The 20,642-nt window shown below is 44.0% G+C and overlaps 1 protein-coding gene across 2 annotated transcripts in view; it reads left to right on the top strand.

Moving 5' to 3' along the window:
• Nucleotides 1–19,928, top strand: part of DHX8 (DEAH-box helicase 8) — a 31,301-nt gene extending 11,373 nt beyond the window's left edge. For both annotated transcript variants that reach the window (XM_020972628.2, XM_078156061.1), the window contains exons 11-23: nt 1,400–1,547; nt 3,566–3,747; nt 4,382–4,576; nt 4,784–4,969; nt 5,124–5,334; nt 5,517–5,698; nt 10,865–11,005; nt 12,092–12,247; nt 13,696–13,833; nt 14,248–14,376; nt 14,554–14,750; nt 15,402–15,581; nt 16,217–19,928. In XM_020972628.2, coding sequence (XP_020828287.1) covers nt 1,400–1,547; nt 3,566–3,747; nt 4,382–4,576; nt 4,784–4,969; nt 5,124–5,334; nt 5,517–5,698; nt 10,865–11,005; nt 12,092–12,247; nt 13,696–13,833; nt 14,248–14,376; nt 14,554–14,750; nt 15,402–15,581; nt 16,217–16,436 — 2,265 coding nt within the window. In that variant the 3' untranslated portion in view covers nt 16,437–19,928. The remainder of the gene's footprint in view (nt 1–1,399; nt 1,548–3,565; nt 3,748–4,381; nt 4,577–4,783; nt 4,970–5,123; nt 5,335–5,516; nt 5,699–10,864; nt 11,006–12,091; nt 12,248–13,695; nt 13,834–14,247; nt 14,377–14,553; nt 14,751–15,401; nt 15,582–16,216) is intronic.
• Nucleotides 19,929–20,642: the final 714 nt, after the last annotated feature.

Here is a 20,642-nt window from a genome sequence, read left to right on the forward strand (position 1 = left end):
TTCTAGGTCAGTTGTTTTTCTGATGAAATAGTTCACATTTTCTTCTATTTTGTCATTCTTTTGACTTTGTTTTATTCTTTCTTGATGTCTTATAGAGTCATTAGCTTCCACTTGCCCAATTCTAGTTTTTTATTTTCTTCAGTGAGCTTTTGTACCTCTTTTTACATTTGGCCTATTCTGCTTTTTAAGGAGTTCTTTTCTTCAGTGAGTTTTTGTGCCTCTTTTACCATTTGGCCAATTCTGTTTTTTAAGGTGTTATTTTCATCAGTGTTTTTTTGTGCCTCTTTTACCAAGATGTTAATTCTCTTTTCATAATTTTCTTGCATCACTCATTTCTTTTCCCCATTTTTCCTCTACTTCTTGAAGTCTTCTAGGAGTTTTTGGGCTTGGGTCCAATTATCATTTTCCCTGAGGCTTTGCTTATAGCTGTTTTCACGTTGTTATCTTCTGAGTTCATGTCTTGGTCTTCCCTGGCACTATTGTTGCTTTTTATGGTCAAATTCTTTTTTGTTGTTGTTTGCTCATTTTCCAGTTTATTTCTTGACTTTGAACTTTATGTTAAATTTGCACTTTCCTCTCCTGGGGGTGAGGAGGCACTGTGCCAAGCGTTAGGCTTTTTTTATTATACTACTTTCAGAGCCAGTTCTGGGGGTCTGCAAGTTTTTAGTGCTTCCAAGGTGCTGTGATCTGAGGAGAGGTGTGGTTACTGCTCTTGTGGTCTGCATGCTGGTCTTTGCCCAGGAAAGGTCCTTTCTCCCCTGATGGAGTAAGTTCTAGCCTAGAACTGCATATGGGCAATAGAGTTATCAATCAGTGCCAGCTACAATCAGTTACCAATCAGTGCCAGCTGAAATCTCTTTTCTCACCATCCCCACTCCCCACCCTCTTACTGCCTCTGTGCTGAGAGCTCCCGAAGATGCTGCTACTGCTGTTTCCACTGTCAGAATATAGTCTTAAAGCTGGTTATTTTATCTGTGTAAGCCATCATTCTTGGAGCTGATGCTGCAGCCAGACATTTCCCAAGAGTCAAGGTCCAATGAATTCTGAAGGTGCCAATCTTTAGCACATTTTATCATTCACATGTTGTTTGTCTTATTGTCACTGCTGTCACACCTCATTCTCTGGCATCTTGAAAAATAGAATAATTATCTTAAAACTTCAGAACATTTTTAAAGGGTTCATTTTGCTACTAAAAGGTAGGCCACATTTCAGTTCATCAAAGCTTTTCTTAGGGTCTGCTGGGTACAGGATAGGTGCTGGGGAAGATACAGTTTAGCTATGATTCCATCCCTGCTCCTGGGGAACTTAAAGTCTAGTAGGGGGAGTTGAAGGCTATACTGCTTGGGTGGGGTAGGACCTCAAACAAGAATTCTCATGGTTTTTTCTCCCATTCTCCTAGAATCCTGATGGCTCCCTGTCCCAAGCAGCAATGATGCAGAGTGCTTTGGCCAAAGAAAGGAGAGAGCTCAAACAGGCCCAGCGGGAAGCAGAGATGGACTCCATCCCTATGGGACTCAATAAACACTGGGTGGATCCTCTGCCTGATGGTATGACCCTGGGGGAGGAGTGCTATTGGGGGTTCTCTTGTTGAGGCTCCCTAGGTTAGAAGAAAGCCATGAATGGCCCAGGTTGGAAATTAATGCCATTATTTTTTTTTGATGGGTCTTAATTTCATTGTTGAATTCATTCAAAATATGATCATCTTTGTAAATGATTAAAACTGAAGCTAAGCCTTTGTTGATAGGGGTGGTGTTCTGGAAGAGGTTTATTTGTTTGGGAAAATGGCCCATAGTCAAGGTACCTACTTTTATTTTTGTTGTTGGAATCGAACATTTTCTTTTGATGTTTTTTTATACCACTATCATTTCCTGAATGCTATAAAAAATTGTGAAACAGCATTTGATTCAGTAGAGTAGAACACCTCCTTAAGGACTTTGTTCCAGAAAGGTGCCTCCTTTTCCATATTCAAAATCATTCCAAATTCCTTGCATGACATAATAAAAATCAGCAGGTGGAGCATGAGGGTGTGAATCCTCACCAGAGGTGTTTGCCGCTGTGTGAGAGGAGATCAGTGCAGAGTCCAGGGTGAGGAGGGATGCCTCCCGGTTAATGAGGTGTCCTCAGGAGGCTTGTCTTTGTGTTCAGCATTGTGCCCATTGCTTCCAGTCCTGAAGCATTGAGGAGAGAACTCTCACCTCAAAAGAGTTTTAGCCTTATTCTCTACATTGGAAAGAACAAGTGGATGAAGAATGTCTCTTGCCTGATCTTGTTCTTTAAAGGTTATCCATCTAAGTGTGCATGTGTGCATGCACATACACACATACATACACACGCATCTGGGCTAGGAGGGAGGCCTGGATTGGCTTCAGGAAATTGCATAGGTCTTTAATGATCTCAGACTTCTCCTGGAAACAGGCCATCTTTTTATTACTGATATTTTACCAATGTAGTAGGACTACAAGACAGGAAATTCATCAGGTTCTAGAGAGTTGAAAATGATTATCACACAGAGTATAATGGAGACAGGTACATGGTGTGTGTGAGTGGGCTTCAGCATATAACCTTAGTGAAGGAGGAAGAACAGGAGTAAAAGATGTTATCAGTGAAATGTATGATAGGGAAATATAGGCTGGTCATGTGGCAGGCATGAAGAATGACAGGTGGGTTGTGTGAGCATGCCATTGGTATCTTCCTGATGTCAGGAGAAAATAAAACAGGCTTCCAGTGTGTTGGGTAAACTCTCTGTGGTGCATTTATGGGAGATCTTGAACAAGAGTTATACAGGATGAGCAAGTATGAATAGGTTGTGATATGCATCTTTGGGCAGCTAAGTGGTACAGTGGATAAAGTGCGAGGCCTGGAGTCAGGAAGACTCATCTTTGTGAGTTCAAATCTGGCCTCACACACTTACTAGCTGGGTGACCTTGGGTAAGTCACTTAGCCCTGTTTGCCTCAGTTTCCTCATCTGTCAAATGAGCTGGAGAAGGAAATGACAAACCACTCCAGTATCTTTGCCAAGAAAACCCTAGATGGGGTCGTGAACAGACAGACACAATTGAAAAGCGACTGAATAACAAAAATGCATCATTGGAGAGAATGTGCACATTGAAGAGATCACAGATATATGTGTACATTTGAAAGACACTTAACAATAACTGATCCCCCATCGACCTTTTTGTAACAACATAAAAACAGTTAGCAAAACAAATTGACATAGCAGAAGTGATAGGCAGCGTCTGTAGCAAATCCAAACCCACTATTTTTCTGCCTAGAGTAGGAAAAAGGGTGTTTGAGCATTCGGCCATTTTGTGTGTAAAACAGTCTGTTGCCTGTTAGTGTCGTTGCCATTTATATTATCATAGTCATCGTCAGCTTTGTTTTCCTGGTTCTAGAAGGCCAGGCTTTAAGAAATCTAAGCTAATAATTAGATTTGCAGAGGTTTTGGTTAGACTGAGGCGGCAGCATGTGTTGTGCTCACCTGTCATGTTAATCTGGTACCCTGGGTTGCAGGCAGTATTGAGAAGTCTGTTTGGTGACATGTTCAGTGGTTTGTTTTTCTCTCTAGTGGATGGGAGGCAAATTGCTGCCAACATGCGGGGCATTGGAATGATGCCCAATGATATCCCCGAATGGAAGAAGCACGCTTTTGGGGGCAACAAAGCATCTTATGGTAAAAAGACCCAGCTCTCAATCATCGAGCAAAGGGAAAGTCTCCCTATCTTCAAACTTAAAGAACAGCTTGTTCAGGTGAGAAGTTATTTTATGGCCAAGTGGAGAAGGAGCTCACCTAAAGAGGACAAGAGGGCATTTGAGGGCAGGGTTCTCTGGAAGAGACCATGTGGGAATCTAAAGATGATTTTGAAAACATGGGGGAGACATGCTTAAAGGAATATGATTTGTTTGAAAACATTTCTTTAAAATCTGTGTCTCATTACAAGACCTGTTCTTTATTAAAAGTGAAAACATTTGAACCTGGGAACTAGAACAGAGTTCTCATTTGTCAGGACATTGTGCTAAGTGGACCATAGTACTGGACCATATGAAATTATTTTATTTTATTTTGTTTTGTTTTTATTTTTTTTATTATTTTTTAGGCAACTGGGGTTAAGTGACTTGCCCAGGGTCACACAGCTAGTAGGTGTCAAGTGTTTGGTCTGAGGCCGGATTTGAACTCAGGTCGTCCTGAGTTCAGGACCGGTGCTCTGTCCGCTGCGCCACCTGGCTGCCCCTGGACCATATGAAATTAGCACTGGAACATAACCTAGAATGATAAAACAGCCACTGAGTCAGTCAGGGCAAACAAAGCATTTGTGTTTCTCTCAGATAGGGGTGTTTGTTAAAATTCATTAACAATTTCTTACCTGTTTCTGATGCTTCTTAGGCTGTTCATGACAATCAGATTCTGATTGTTATTGGAGAGACAGGTTCTGGGAAGACAACACAAATCACGCAGTACCTTGCTGAGGCAGGTTACACATCCAGGGGGAAAATTGGATGTACACAACCTCGAAGGGTCGCAGCGATGTCAGTGGCCAAAAGAGTGTCTGAGGAGTTTGGTTGTTGCTTGGGACAAGAGGTAAGAGGCCAAAGAAAGCTGCTACTGAAGGGCCTGGTGAAAAGCTGGGAGATCTGGATTTTACTGTATTCCCCTACTATCAAATAAAGTAATGAATCTGGCTATGCAGGACAACCAGCTGATCTGGATATTCTGTTTTAGCCAGCTTGAAGATTGCAAGGAGAAGGAAATTTGGGTTTAAGTAGGTTTCATTTCTTGCCTATTCAGGTGGGTTACACTATTCGTTTTGAAGATTGCACCAGTCCAGAAACAGTCATCAAGTACATGACAGATGGGATGTTGCTCAGGGAGTGTTTGATTGACCCAGACCTTACTCAGTATGCAATCATCATGTTGGATGAAGCTCACGAGAGAACAATTCACACAGATGTGCTCTTTGGATTGTTGAAAAAGGTACCTACACAACTCCTGGTGGTGCCATCTTCCAGCAGATGGGAGCAGCTTGGGGGCAAGTTGGGGAGAGATAATCGGTCCCACTGTAGGTTGTGAAAACCATCCTCTTTTGGTTGTGTGTATTAATATGACCAGAGTCTCTTTTTTTTAATAGACGGTGCAGAAACGGCAAGACATGAAGCTGATTGTTACCTCTGCCACATTAGATGCTGTGAAATTTTCCCAGTATTTCTACGAAGCTCCCATTTTCACCATTCCAGGCCGAACATATCCAGTGGAAATTCTCTACACTAAAGAACCTGAAACAGATTACTTGGATGCCAGCTTGATTACAGTCATGCAGATCCATTTAACTGAACCACCAGGTGAGAGGATGGGACTGTTTTACTCCTAGACTAATATGCCTGGCGATGGATGTGTCTCTTCCCCAGCACTTTAACTCTGATCTCTTGAAGGGCAATGCTTTCATGAAAAATGTAATTTCCAGCTGCTGCTTGACTTGCTTTTGTTCCTTTCCTGCCTAAATACCACTACTCATTCTATACAGGTGACATCCTGGTGTTTCTGACTGGTCAGGAAGAGATTGATACTGCCTGTGAGATTTTGTATGAACGCATGAAATCTCTGGGTCCTGATGTACCTGAATTAATCATCCTCCCTGTGTATTCTGCTTTACCGAGTGAGATGCAGACCCGGATCTTTGACCCGGCTCCTCCGGGTAGCAGGAAGGTAATACCCAATTGATTCACATTGCTTATGTCTCTGATGATTTTTGAGTAATTATGTTGAGAGTTGCTTAAAGTTTATGTAAGCTTTGTTTGTTAATTTCCTGCTCTCTTGGTCTACTTTGTACTGTCTGACTGCTCCTTAATCTTTGCTAGGTCTTCACTCACTATGGTTATTCCCCAAGGCTGTGTCCTGGGCCCCTTTTTCTTTCTGCTCTATTATGTCACTTGATCTCATCAATTCCCATGGGTTCAGTCATCATAGATCTATGCAGATAATTCTTAGATCTTTCATAGCAATAGTCTCTCTTGACCTACAGGCCCACATCACAAGCTGCCTGCTAGACATTTTGAACCAGATGTCCTATAGCATGACCAAAGTAGAACTCGCTATCTTTCCCCCCAAAACCTACCTTCTTCCAAAACCTTCCTATGACTTTTGAGGGCACTGTCATCCTCCTAGTCACCCTACTTTACAGCAATATGGTGTCATACTTGACTCCTCACTCTCACTCACCCCATATATCCAATCAGCTTCCAAATCTTAACGTTTCTACTTGCACAGCGTTTCTCATAAACATCCCTTCTCTCCACTTACACAGCTACCACCAGATTCAGGACTTCATCGCCTCTTACCTGGCCTATTGCAATAGCCTTTTTTAAAAGTAAATTTTTATTGTTATATTTTGTCTTTCCCACTATCTGGTTATTATATGCAACGTCCCATACCTTTGGTCCTCCACTGATGTCTTCTCATAGCTCTTCTTTGGGGCCAAGCTTAGTGGTTACAATTTTGTAGCATTCAGTTTCCATTATTGTTGTAGTCATTTTGTGTATTGTTTTCTTGGTCCTGCTTACTTCACTTGATATCAGTTCATATAGGTCTTTTTGTGCTTTTCTGTATCCTTCATGTTCATCATTTCTTACAACGTAGTAATAATCCATTACATTCATATATTATTTGTTTAGCCATTCCCAAATCACTAGGCACCTACTGTTTCCTATTCTTTTGCAATAGTCTTTTTTTGAAAACTCTCCTCCATAATGGAAAACAAAAGAAAAACAAAACGCTTGTTAAAAACATGTATTGTTGGGGCAGCTAGGTGGCACAGTGGATAGAGCTCCAGCCCTGGAGTCAGGAGGACCTGAGTTCAAATATGACCTCAGACACATAATAATTCCTAGCTGTGTGATTCTGGGCAAGTCACTTAACCCCAGTTGCCTCACTAAAAAAGCAAAAAAACCACAACGTGTATTGTCAAGCAAAACAAATATCCATATTAGACATGCCCTAAATAAATATGTGTGTACATGTATTTACATGTGTTTGTATATGTGTGTGTAGAGAGAGAGAGGTGTACTCTGAGTGCAGAAGGAGGTGTGTGTATGTATGTGTGTATCAAAAGGTTGGTAGCATATGTCATCTTCTACAATCTTGGCTGGTCATTAGACTGATCAGAGTTTCTTAGTCTTTCATTGTGTTAATTTCTGCCCTGGTTCTGTTCACTTCATTCTTACAAACAAATCTTCCCAGGTGTCTCTGAACCCATCAGCCATTCCCCAGTTGGTGGATACCACCCCTGCCCTCCCCCCTCCAGTATTCTCATTCTTTATCTTCTCAAAAGTGGTATAGATATTTTCGTATATTCTAAGTTAGAGGTTTTCTTGCTTAGGACTAATCTCTCCTTTAATCTACCCTTCCTCTAATTTCCCCTTCTTCCTTTACCCTTTTCCTTCTCCCTTCTATTTTCCTATTTCCCTGTTGAGTGAAATGTTATTTCTGTGCCCAACTCTGTATAAATGTGTGTTTGTGTGAGTATGTATTCTTCCCCTTTTAAGCAGTTCAGATGAGAGTGATGTTCAAATTTCAGCTGTTCCCTCCTCTTCCTTCTTGTTGTATAGACTTCTATTTGTCAGTCTCAGTTTTGAGATAATTTTTCATTACCTTCCTTGCCCTTCCCCCCTACTGTAATCTTCTTCCCCTCTCTTTCTGTTCTTCTTTCAAGTTCCTCAGGTTCATCAACTGGCCTTCTGTCTCTTTAGACTCCCTCTCTGATCCCTGATAATAATAGGGAGTTTTCATTTGGGGGTCATCTTTGAGGAGGTAACTGATGAATCCTTTCTATTTCCACTTTGCCTTGTGGTTCTAAGAGATCTGGACCATTTTCTTTTAAGATTTTTGGAAATAGGATGTCCAGGTCCTTTTTTTGGTCATGGTATTCAGGTAGTCTAATGATTCTTAGATTTTTTTCTTGGACTGTTTTTCAGGCCAGTTGTTTTTGCCTTGGGATGCTTTTCCTTTTCCCCCTATATTTTCAGTCTTTGGACTTATTTTTAATATTTCTTGTTGATAAATGGAGTAATTTGCTTCTCTTTGGTATATTCTAATAATTTTCAGGGAGTGTGTTGCTTGAGCGAAGTTTGGTACCTCTTGTGAAAAGTTGTTAATTCCCTTTCCAATTCTTTTTTTCAGTGTTCCTATTTCTTTTCCAGTTTCCTACTCTAGCGCTGTCATTTCATTTATAAACTGTTTCTTCATCTTTCTAGGAATTTTCTTTGAGACTTTGCTTTTGGAGTCATTCTCTTCTGGATTTTTATCTTGAGCTTCCTTGTCACTAGCTTTTTGTCGTGGGATTATTTTTGTTTTTGCTCATTCTTTCAGCCTGTTTCCTGACTTGAGACTTGATGTCAGGGCCAGGCTCTACACACTTTTGGAGGGCAGATATGGGCTGGTGCTGTTGGTTGCTTTCTTGGACTCTTGAGTATTGCATTGTTGCAGGATCTCAGGGACAGCTAAGGATGGGGAAAGCTCCCAGAGTGATCTGATCCATGGCAAGGTCTGACTGCCGTCCTCCTGGTCTGAGCTCTGTAAGCTCCTGACCTGATTTTAGATCTGGGGAACAGTGGACTGCTGCTGGGCTCAATCCCTGTCGGCCATCTGGGAAGCTCTGCCAGTTAAGAATGACATTTCTGTAGGCTTCCCTTTGGTCTGTGATTATTGCCCTGCTTATTCCTCTGTAGGCTTCAGGCTGGGTTCTAAGCTGGAACTGAGATCCTGTTCTGTTCCTGGGGGGTCCAACGCACACTGTGCTGCCTGCTTCTCTCTTAGTACACTGCCCAAGGCCTGGTTCTGATCCTTTGCCACCCCTCAGCACAGGTCCCCTCCTCTCTCCACCCAGAATCTCTGACTGGTGCCAGAGCTGCTAGTTGGCAGCTGTCCTTGTGCTCTGCACAAGGTCCCTTGGCCCAGGATGAGTCTGGCATCTCCTTTTGCCCTGGTGCTCAGCTTCTCCTCATGTAGAGTTCCCTTGAGTGGCCTGCTTCTGGGAAGACCCTGCCACAGGCCCCTGTTTCTCTCTTGATAGCAGGATTCAGTGTGGTGCATTTTGTAAATGTGAATGGAGGAGTTGAGAGGGTGTGTGTGTGTGTGTGTGTGTGTGTGTGTGTGTGTGTGTGTGTGTGTGTGTGTGTGTGTGTGTGTGTGTGTGTGTGTGTGTGTGTGTGTGTGTGTGTGTGTGTGTGTGTTGGCAGGGAGATGCTTGCTGTATGCCTGGTATTCCACCATCTTGATTCCCTGCCCTATGTATAGCCTTCTAATTGATCTTTTAGCTTCAGGTCTCAGTGCTTGTCAGAGCTGACACTAGGTAGTTGCTTACTAAGTGTTTATTGACTTCATTTGACTCTCTCTACTCCAGTCCGTTCTCTATAGAGCTGTCAGTGATTTTCCTAAAGCATGACCACTTTCCCCCTTGCCCAGTGAACTCCTGTGGCTCCCTGTTACCTTCAGGTTCAAAACGAAGTCTTTGATTTGGCATTTAAAGCTTTTCACCGTCTGGCCCCTTCCCTTACCTCTGCCCCCTAGAATACCTGGCTTCCTTTAAGACTTGGCACAGATCCCACTAGGTCCAGGAGGACTTCCTGGTCCCCTTAGTTGCTAGTGCCTCCCCTGTCAGCTTACCTAGCATCTCTCCTCTGCGTATATCTTACTGTTGTTCAGTCATTTTTCAGTCATATCTGACTCTTCATGACCCTGTTTGGGGTTTTCTTGGCAAAGATACTGGAGTTGTTCGCCATTTCCTTTTCCAGCTCATTTTACAGATGAGGAAACTGAGGCAAACAGGGTTAAGTGACTTGCCCTGGGACACCCAGCTAGTAAGTGTCTGAGACCAGATTTGAACTCACAAAGATGAGTCTTCCTGACTTCAGGCCTGGTGTTCTATTCATTGTGTCTTGTATGTGCTGATTTATTTGCATGTTGTCTCTGCCATTAGAATGTGCCCTCCTGGAGGGCTTGGACAATGTTTTTGCCTTCCTTTGTTTCCCCAGGGCCTAGCACAGTTTGTGACCCATAGTAAGCCCTTAAAAAGTGTTTGTTGATTGGTTGATGGCAGCTATCTTTTCTAAGCATTAAGTTTCTGTGGCTAAGCTATAGGTAGGCAGTCTTTTGGAGCCAGTGTGATGCTGGCATGCTGTAAGCTCTGCTACAGCCTCCTCTCAGTGACTTTTCCCAAGGCATCATCTTTTATTAGCTAGGCTTCTGGGTAGAAAAATTGTGGCAGTGCCAAGGCGAGACTAATAACCTTTTAGATCATGTAAATTGCTGATGAAATTTCTCAACCTCCTTTTATGGTTGGAAAATTTTCTCCCATGTTCCACATATGTGAAAAGCCCATTTTGTAGTTTAGATGTCCCTGAGGGCAAGAGAAAAATTTCCTTTTGCATTGGCTAATGCGATACCAGAAAATCTTTGCTTTCCCAAGGCGCTAGAAAATTAAAATTTTAGTAATTGGCATTGGGTCTTGACAGTGAGCTAGATAGCAGTTTTATCCAAGTAGAATGGTCTTTGATCAGCTTTAGTTTTTCCTTTTTTCCTCCCCCTCCTTGTCCTTTCTTCCTCCAGCTCAGGGATGATTTTTCCTCCTCACAGAATTTGTGAGCCGGAAAGACCCTTCTCCTCCCTTCCCCCTGCCATCAGGCAAGGATCCTCGATCCTTCCCAGATAGAATTGTCTTCTCTGTTTGTCGTCTGAGCCTGCAGAGGGGAGGTATACATATTTCCTTGGTGATGTGTCCCAGTGTCTCACACCCTTTGATTGTAAAGTTTTGTGCATCTGCATTGCTCTTTGAGCAGACAAACAGCTGCCACAGCTAGTTGTGTGTCTCACCTGCAGGTTGTAATTGCTACCAACATTGCTGAGACATCTCTGACTATTGACGGAATCTACTATGTGGTGGACCCTGGGTTTGTGAAGCAGAAAGTGTACAACTCCAAGACTGGGATCGACCAGCTGGTGGTGACTCCCATCTCTCAGGTACACAGACTCGGCCCCCATAGGAGTGGAAGTTGGCTCTCAGATGGGACTTGCCAGCAAATTTTCTAAAACATTTGGTTGGATTTTTCTTAAAAGTTTTGCATGTTCTGCTTTTGGATTTTACAGTGTTTTTAAGGATAAGTTTTCTAAGTGATGATATTGTGCCTTACTTTTAAGCTGGATAACAGGAGTGTTTGGGGGTGTGCTTGTGAGTTTTAAATCTATACAGTAGTATTTTTCAGTTTCTCAAATTGTAGATTCTTTTCAAAACTCCTGATTTGTACTCTACCATGCTCCAGCCTAGCCTACCTAGGTGGAAGAGAATATTAAAAAAATACATAGATACAGATGACCAAGACACTAATAATTTATGGCAGATTTGTTTTCCAATAATTATAACATCATACTAATCAAATTATAATAGCAAAGGACAATAGTAAATCAATAGTAGAGAAACAGATTGATAAATTGTCTGTTGCCATAACCATTTTTTGTTTCAGTGAGAGACTTGGAGCCTCTGTAGACTATTAAGGTTGCCTGGAGTAGTTTAGAGAATTGCCCTGGTCCAGTCAGCTGGGTGTCACTTTAAGGTGCTGCTGGTTATGGTGTTTTTCTGGATTGTATGGGCTGGGTGTAAGCTGAAAGCACTTAGGTGTCCTGGTCAGTCTTCCCTCTAGTCCCACAGATTGCCTTTTGGTTATAGCTGCAGCAGAAGTTTGCACAGCCTGGCACTTTCTGTACTTGTGCCGCTTGGACTTAGTGGCTGCTCTGTCAGAGCAGCTCTCCTGCTCTTGGTGTCTTTACCAGGCTGCTGTGGCTGCTGGGCCCACAACCATGCTGCAGGTATTCACACCCTCTTTGGTAGTTGCTTTATTTTGGATCATTCTTCAGCAGTTGTTTGGATAGCCTGCTATGAACAGGATTAGAGTTAGGACATGAGTGGTCTTAGAAATGATCTGAATGGTAGTGGAATAAACCAGGTCCCATGTATAATTTTGCCAGTAGCCTATTGCCTGCTTGTTATGATTTTCTCCACCTCAGTAACTGTTTGACAGGTGTGCTGTTTCTTCATGTTCACCTTTCTAGGCACAGGCAAAGCAGAGAGCAGGCAGAGCTGGGAGAACAGGGCCCGGAAAGTGTTACAGGCTTTATACAGAGCGTGCCTACCGAGATGAAATGCTGACCACCAACGTGCCTGAGATCCAGAGGACTAATTTAGCCAGCACGGTGCTCTCTCTCAAGGTAGACATCACTGTCCCATTGCATGGAGTGTTGTTGGTCAGTCATTTAGTTGTGTCCAACCCTTCATGACCCTGTAGACCATACTGTCTGTGGGGTTTTCTTGGCAAAGATTCTATAGTGGTTTGCCATTTCTTTCTCCAGTGGATTAAGGCAAACAGGTCAAGTGACTTGCCCAGGATCACACAGCTTGTACATGTCTGTGGCTGGATTTGAACTCAGATCTTCCTGACTCCAGGCCCAGAGCTCTATCCACTGAGCCACCTAGATGCTTCCAGGCGTGAGTGTAACACAACCCAATTATAAAGCTTTTAGTAAATTAACCTCAGTTTTATGAATCTCCAGTTAATACTCAAGTAGTATCATAAACCAGTTACTTTGAGTCAAATGCACATAGCTGGGATAAGAGGTTACACTGTGGTTGAGCCGATATATCTTCTTCAGCTGCAGTCTTTTTCTTTCTTGGGATTAAAACGAATTGGTCATTTGACTTTTTAGGACTTCAGTTAATAATAGTAAAAAATGACATTTGAAAAATGTCATTAGTATCAAACCAAGGTTCCTTCCAATTTTAACAGTCCTATGGCAGTACAGTTTATCAAAGAGTCTTAGTTTTCAAGCCTTTTTCCCACTCTTTTGAAAAGTCAAAACAAAACAAAATAAGCCAACATCAAAAAAAATTTTAAAACTATAAACTGTAAGATCAGAATACAGACTGATCCTTTGGGAGCTTGGTTTTCATTCTGAATAATTTCTGTTCCTCTCCTAGTCCTCAGCGGAGAGCTTCATTCTCTCTTGGCAGTGGCAGCTGCAGGAATAATTTCCCAGATGATGGCATTGTCCCCATGACAATTGATGTTACTCTGGAGCCCTGTCACTTTATTGGTGCAGAGTGCTCCACCGTAATTTATTATTTATCCTCTGTGAGAGGGAGGAGGACAGAGCTTCAGGGGAAAAATCCCCTGTCTTCTCTGCTGTCCTAGCAAAGAGGATGTGATAGCCAAAAAGAATGGTCATTCAATAAGATAAGTACAGTGAACATAAATCTTAGGAACTTTAGGGAATAGAAATAAAAAACTTTGGATCTGTTTTTGAGATTCTTAAAGGCCAGCTGGAGAAATCAAGTAAGACAATGTGCTGTCTATTCTAGGGCATGAGTTTTGAATTTCTGTGAAATTATACACTTTCCTGAAGCCCAATTTTTGTCAGGGACAAAAATCAGGATTTCTGGAAGGTGGAGTGATGTTGTCTTCCCCTCTTCTAAGCCCTGGGGACCTGCTCTCCTTTGCCTGTTGTCTACTATTAATTTCTTTGGTCATCTTTCTATTTTGCACTTGAGGAACCAAGTGCCTAAAAGGGAAGTGTTGGAAAGTCTCTGTTTTGTCTCTGTAAATAGTCATTTGGGATGCCTGGTAAGTGGGGTGATGGTGTTTCTCTCCTTTCCCATCCAGGCCATGGGTATCAACGACCTGCTTTCCTTTGACTTCATGGATGCCCCCCCAATGGAAACTCTGATTACAGCCATGGAGCAGCTGTACACATTAGGAGCCCTGGATGATGAGGGCCTGCTCACCCGTCTGGGCCGTAGGGTAGGTCACAGGCTCAGCCTCAGCCCTCCCTTCCTTGCTCCTCGTTCCCCGGTCAGTGAGGACTTGAGGATCCCCGGGTGGGCATGGTTTCATTCTCAGACTGCAGTGCTGAGCCTGCACATCTCACCTGTTCACCAGATACCATTCAGGAGTCTTGCTTTATAACAAGCTGCTTCCTTTCCCTGGTCTAATACACTCTGGTCAAAACTGATTTCCTCCTGTGTGGATTTTATGGGCCAAAAGCTTAGGTTTAGTACATTGCCACCTGCCTCCTGACAGTAGTTTGTTCTTCTGCACTTACAAGCCATTGGAGGTGGGGTCTGGGGAAGGCGTGTCCCTGGGTGTGTCCTTTCTCGGTGCCCTTCCCGGGAGGCCTCCTGAGAGGAAGCAAACAGTTTCTCTTTCTCCCTCTAGATGGCAGAGTTTCCCTTGGAGCCAATGTTGTGCAAGATGCTGATCATGTCCGTGCATTTGGGCTGTAGTGAGGAGATGCTCACCATCGTGTCCATGTTGTCAGTGCAGAATGTCTTCTACAGGCCCAAGGTGGGGGAGTGCAGGCCTGCATTCTCAGTGCATCCCCTGGTGACAGGCACACTGAGCTGGCTTTATGGGGAACCTTTTTTGGGGGAGGCCTGGGCAAAGGCCTCTTGAATCTGGAATGGGTAGGAATGAGTAGCAGTTGTGAAGAAGAGAATAATCTTGTGCTCCATTGATTGGCAGGACAAACAAGCCCTTGCAGATCAGAAGAAAGCCAAATTCCACCAGACTGAAGGTGACCACCTCACTCTCTTGGCTGTGTACAATTCTTGGAAAAACAACAAATTCTCTAACCCCTGGTGTTATGAGAATTTCATACAGGCTCGCTCCTTGCGCCGAGCCCAGGACATTCGTAAACAGATGTTGGGCATCATGGATAGGTGAGCGTAAAATCTGACCTTTTTTTCCCTCGTTCTCACCATGCAAGGTCCAGAGGCATTTACTGCAGAATCTTTTGGAGTGGCTTGGTGTAGAGTGAATGCTTCTGTTCTACTTTTTGTACATGATTATTGCCCTCCTAGTCCCTACATATACAGCTGCCAACCTTCTTCCACCAAAAAAAACCCCTCACCCCAAACCAAAAACCAACCTATGGCCACCAACAAACGAATGAACCCATCTCTGGATCTACTCCATTTTTTAAAGACCTATTCTTTTCTCACAAGTGAGTGCAGTGATGCAGAGTTTTGCATTTAAAAATCCCACAAAGAAGAACATATTGTTTGTGATTTAAAAAATATTAAAACCATAATTCTACAAACCAAATGGAAGAAATTGGCCTTAACATCAAGGCCTTAGAAGTAAAAATTCTGTTTGGGAAAGTACCTGAGTGATTTGGGCTTATACATTGCCCAATCTGTAAAGCAGCTGTCTCTCTTTGATATTTAGTGGTGGAAGTAGGGATCTCCTGTTGTTTGGGCTGAGGGAGAAGAGAGATACTGAGTGTGTGTGTCTGTGTGTGGGGGGGGTCAACCTCTGACATTGGAGTGGTCCCTTGTCTTACTCCTGTTTTCCTTTGTTCTGCTGCATAGGCATAAACTGGATGTGGTATCCTGTGGCAAGGCTACAGTCCGTGTACAGAAAGCCATTTGCAGTGGTTTCTTCCGAAATGCTGCCAAGAAGGACCCACAGGAGGGCTATCGAACTTTGATTGACCAGCAGGTGGTCTACATCCATCCCTCCAGCGCTCTCTTCAACAGGCAGCCAGAATGGTAGGCCAGCAGTACATAACGTAGGACACCCAGATGGTGGAGGAATCCCCCCTGTACATTTCTCTATATGAAAGGACAAAAACTAGTGACATCCCAGCTCTAGAGATGTGCTACCTTCCACAGGAATTCTCAGTTCCCTTCATTATTAATAGATAATCATGTGAGACCCCTGCATCTTCTAGATAAATTTTCCTTTAAATTCACAAAATTAAAATATGTGTTTCTGTGCTCTTTTCCATCACTTCTTCTAGCCCTAATATTTCTAAGAGGATCAGAAACATGTTTGGCCTCTACAGGTTTCAATAGAGAAATCATTTTCTTTCAGTTCTTATTAGCCTTACTGAATACTCTGAGGCTGTGGATGTCTGGGTATATTTACATTGGGATGATTGTTGCAATTCACCATTGGTGTGAGCCCCTAATTTGCAGGACAGACAAGCTCCTTTGGTTCACAAAAAAGCCAAATTCCACCAGACCAAAGGTCTGGAATACAGTGTCATATTAATGATAAGCAGAGCTCAGTGGAAAAATAGAAACCCAGAGAGTACCTGAATGGGCGAAGGTTTCGTAGGTTTTGTTGTGGACCAGGGTCACATAACCCCACAGTTCTGAGTCTTGTGTTTGTATCTCCCCAGGGTGGTATACCATGAGCTGGTGCTGACCACCAAAGAGTACATGCGGGAGGTCACCACCATTGACCCCCGGTGGCTGGTGGAGTTTGCCCCAGCCTTCTTCAAGGTCTCGGATCCCACGAAGCTCAGCAAGCAGAAGAAGCAGCAGCGGTTGGAGCCCCTGTACAACCGCTATGAGGAGCCGAATGCTTGGAGGATCTCCCGTGCTTTCCGGCGGCGGTGATGACAGAGCCGTGGACTCTGACACGAAGTGCTCAGTTTCAGATCCCTTCTATGGGACTAAGGCCCAGGACTCTAGTGACTTTGTTTAAAATGCACCACTGGGAGTACAGCTATCCTTGGGTTGAGAGGCCCCCAAAGCCAAAGCAGGACATCCTGAACTTGACTCTCATTTCTTTCCTTGTGATGAAATCCTCAGAAGACAGGAGTTCACCCTGGCCTTGAGATACATGCTACCCTCTTGGCTGGGGCAAGCTTGGGGCCTACGAATGACAGGTATATAGCACCTTTTTCTGCAGAACTGGACCAAGAGGAATTGTTACATTTCTGCACAGCTTATGCTACAAGATCCGCAGACCAGAGGACCCTGACATGCCAAGCACTTACATGCCCACCCATCAGCCCAGTGCTTGAGGACTTAACAGCAGAGCCACTGGTGATACTGCCCTAGCTTTCCATCTGCTCTCCAACCTGTTTCTTCAGGTTTAACTCTGGAAATATGTATTTGTTTATTTTTAAATACATATGTATACTTTTTTTTCCCGCAGTTGTTTCTTTTAGCTAAAATGTTAGTATATTGGCCAATCTCTTGGGGAAAGGGAGATTTAGGATCTGCAGCTTGGGAGCACATTTGTACCCCCTCTCCCCTCCCCCTTCCCCGGAACCAAAGCCCCTCACGTCTGGGCTGGACTTGGCAGGACACACACTCAGGCTAGGAGCTTGTCTTTCAGCACCATCTCTAGCATAGTTAAGAAGTATAGGTCACCCAGTGATTAACCACATCCATTCCACAGAGCACTTCAGTCTAGGGGTCTGAGTGGTTACAGATGTTGAATAACAGGGTTTTACCCCCTATACAATATGTAACGTGTCTTATTTCCTCTTTAAAAATGCTAGGTGACATCACAACTTTTTATTTTATTTAATTTCCACCTCCATCACCCCCTTCCACAAAACAGGCCTAGTATTCCCGCAGGAACTCTTGTGAATTTTAACAAAGAGGCTTTCTGTGGCAAAACACACATATGCACACACAAACACCTTCTTGGAGATGGGTTGTGGATGCTTAACAGCTGCACTCTGAGTCCTTCTGAAGCAGGACCTGAATTTCCTTTTTCCCGGTACACCTTTCCTAGGTCTTTACTTTTCCTAGGTACACCTAGATGAGGGTGTGCCTCATCTAGGCTCCATCTTTCTCCAGCTCCAGAAGGGCAAACATTGTCCTGTTTGAGTAGTAGGCAGCACCTGTATGAGACATTGACATGGGGAAAGCTGCTTTTGTGCCCAGGAGGTGCTAGGGAATAGAACAGGCTCCCCAAAAGTGACCTCGTGTAAGGAAAACACCGAGGCCCATGGTGTGTCCTGGCATGTTTCAGGCGTGGTGTGTGTCTCCTGCTGTCCAAGCTTTTGGTGTCTGGAGGTGTCATTGAACTCTTAATTGCTTCTATGTTTTCCACATTGGACTTATGTGGTCATTAGCACATGTTCTCTCAAATGAAAACATCTCTCCCTTCGGTGCTGTCCTGTTTGTTGGCTGGGCCTCCATCACTGGCTTTGCTTCCTCTCTTGTCCAGTTAGGGAGGGAGTTCCAGGTTTCAATGCAGTGTAAAGGGGTCAGGTCTGAGAACTGGCTTTATCCTTTGTGTGACCTGGGCAGGCTTATGACTTAACCTTCTGGGCCTTAGTTTCCTTTTCAGTTAAATGAGAAAATTAGGCTTAGGTGATCTCTAAGATCTTTTCCAGCTCTAAATCCTCTGGTCTTCTATGCTGCTAACTTGTTGGGGAGCAGCTGTTGGAATCAGGCAGTGTGACCTCATTAGTGTCCACGTCTGAACTTTCCTTCCCGCTCACCTTTTTGTTGGTTTGCCGCTAAGTTGAGCTGAACCCTTTTGAGCATCTCTCTGAAAATCCAGGCCACCTTCTGGGGAACAGACTCCCCATTTAGCAATTGCTCAGGGCTGAGGAAGTACTTAGGGTGTTGAGTAAGTTCCCTCTTCTTCCCCCACTAGGTGCATCTTTTCCTTTTTCTATGTGAAGAGGTTTAATGTTTGAACCTGAAGGGTCCTGAGAATTTTGAGCCCTGAAGAATCATGAAGATTGTTCTGGGTTCCCCTCGGAATGGTCCAGCAGAAACAATCAGCTTGAGGGCCTTAGGAACAAAGACCTTATTGTAAAGCTTGCAAAGTGAGGCCAAGAGGGGCCTGGGAATAGAGGTGACTGGGCAGAGAGCAACACAGCCCAGCAACCTTCCTCCCTGTCTGTTTTTCCCCAGATTTGGCAGTATGATAGAAGGCAAGTGAGGTGTTCCTGGACAAAGCTGGAAGTGGACTCCTTTATCATCCTACCTTGTGGTCATTGAGTACAGCTCCCCCTTTCCTTATCGACAGTGCTGCACTGCTACAGGGGCATTATGTGGCGTGTTGATTCATTGGTGGGGGGCAGCTTGTCCGGCCACCTACCGAGTCCAAAGACAGCTGACAGTGGTTTGGGTGGCCATGCAGAATGCCTTTCTGGCTTCCAGCTCTGTGTGTGTTCCAGTTACCTCCTCTTGGAGAGCTTGGGTGAGACACAACCTTGTGGCCTTCTCACCTCTCGCCCACGCTGGGGGCTCTGCTGAGTCTACAAGCCTTTCTGCCCTTCCTCCAGGAAAGATAACATGGATTGTGGAACTGGGGGCCTGTGTAGATTCCTTCCCCAGAGCTGCTTCCCCACCCTGTCCATTTCAGGACAGAGATGGTGCGAGATCTCAGGAAGAACTGTGGTCAAGATTGGACTGTGGCTTTTGCACAATGGGGTGCTTGTTTCCCTTCCCTTAATTCCGTTTTTTTTTCCTGACATTGGGTGATGGCTGGGGAGAGGATAGGGATCTCATGCTGTGAGCTGGAATCTTCCTGGTTATGAAAGTCTATTATTCTCAGTGGCCCAGCAGGTACCCAAGCTTGGGAGTTTCCTGCTCTTTTCATCTGATTTGTGTTGTGTATGCACATGTGCCTGCATATGCATGTGTATATTGGATCTCTGTGGGGTGTATACAGGGCTAAGGAATCCTCTGGCCCACAGCTTGATCTCATTCAACCCACAGTAACCTTGCTTTGACCACCTTCACTGTATGAGATGATAATTTCCTCCCAGTGGACTTCCATTTATTTGGTCAGGCTTCTCAAAGTTTAAGGATTAGGGCAATTGAAGAGCAGTGAACAATGGCTAATCCTGCAATTAGCTTTTCAGGGGGCATCGAAAAGCAATTTAATTCAGTCTATTTAGACCTTTTTTCCCCTCTTCTCTTTTCCTTATCTGCCTTTCCCTGTAATATTTTTCCTTTTCCATTTTCTCCCTCCCCTTGGTGTAGCCTCTGGCCATAATGTGACATTGATGTATATTTTTATTACTTGTGTATTAAATGAAGTTTTATGTTCCCTGCCTGGAATTTTTAAAAAAGCAAGTGAATTGGAAGCATTTTTCTCCCTCAGAAATATAAAATGAAACATGTTTTTGACTTGTGTGTGGCTCTTAATCTGACTTCTTCCCTTCCCCCAAGGAAAAAGGATCTCTCTTCCAAGCTGTTCTGTTGTGCCTAACTAGAGAATCTTTTAAGGACTATGGTTAGAGAAGTATGGGCCTGATCTGTGCCAAGCTAAGTCACTTGGGATCTGGTTAACCTGCTTTTCTTAATGCCGCCTTTGCTCTGTGGGGTTGTAGTGGTTCGAAAATAACAGATTTATCACCTGTTTTTTACTTCCCCCTTTCCCCCCTCCCCAAACTGGGTCTAATCTTAATAGGGGGCTTCTGCTTAATCTCAGTTCTTCCTCTCAGTCCTATCCTGTCCTCCCACCATCACACCCACCATAGCAACATCACCTGTTTCAGTTGCACACAGCTCAGGTATCCTACTCATCGCCTCCTTCCCTGCAGCCTCCCTCCCACCCATACTAAACTCAGCCCCAGGAGTCAGATTTCTTCCAAATTGGGAAGAGGAGAATATTCTTTTCTCCTCCCAATTACTTCTCCCTGGAAGTGCGCAAGTCTATTCGGTTGTCTTACCCAACCCCTCACTGGCCTAACTCCCGGGGCATGCTTTGGCTTCCCCCTCACATCCTGCTGCCCCCTGCCTCTTTCATCCCCAGCAAAAATGCAGTGATGACAAATGGGCCCCCTCAGCCTGCCTGGAAGGGGTGGGAGGAGAAGCCAGCTAGAGCCAGCGATAAGTCGG

This window comes from Phascolarctos cinereus, unplaced genomic scaffold (assembly GCF_003287225.1).
Source record: "Phascolarctos cinereus isolate Bilbo 61053 unplaced genomic scaffold, phaCin_HiC Scaffold_5;HRSCAF=322, whole genome shotgun sequence".
Lineage (NCBI taxonomy): Eukaryota > Metazoa > Chordata > Mammalia > Diprotodontia > Phascolarctidae > Phascolarctos > Phascolarctos cinereus.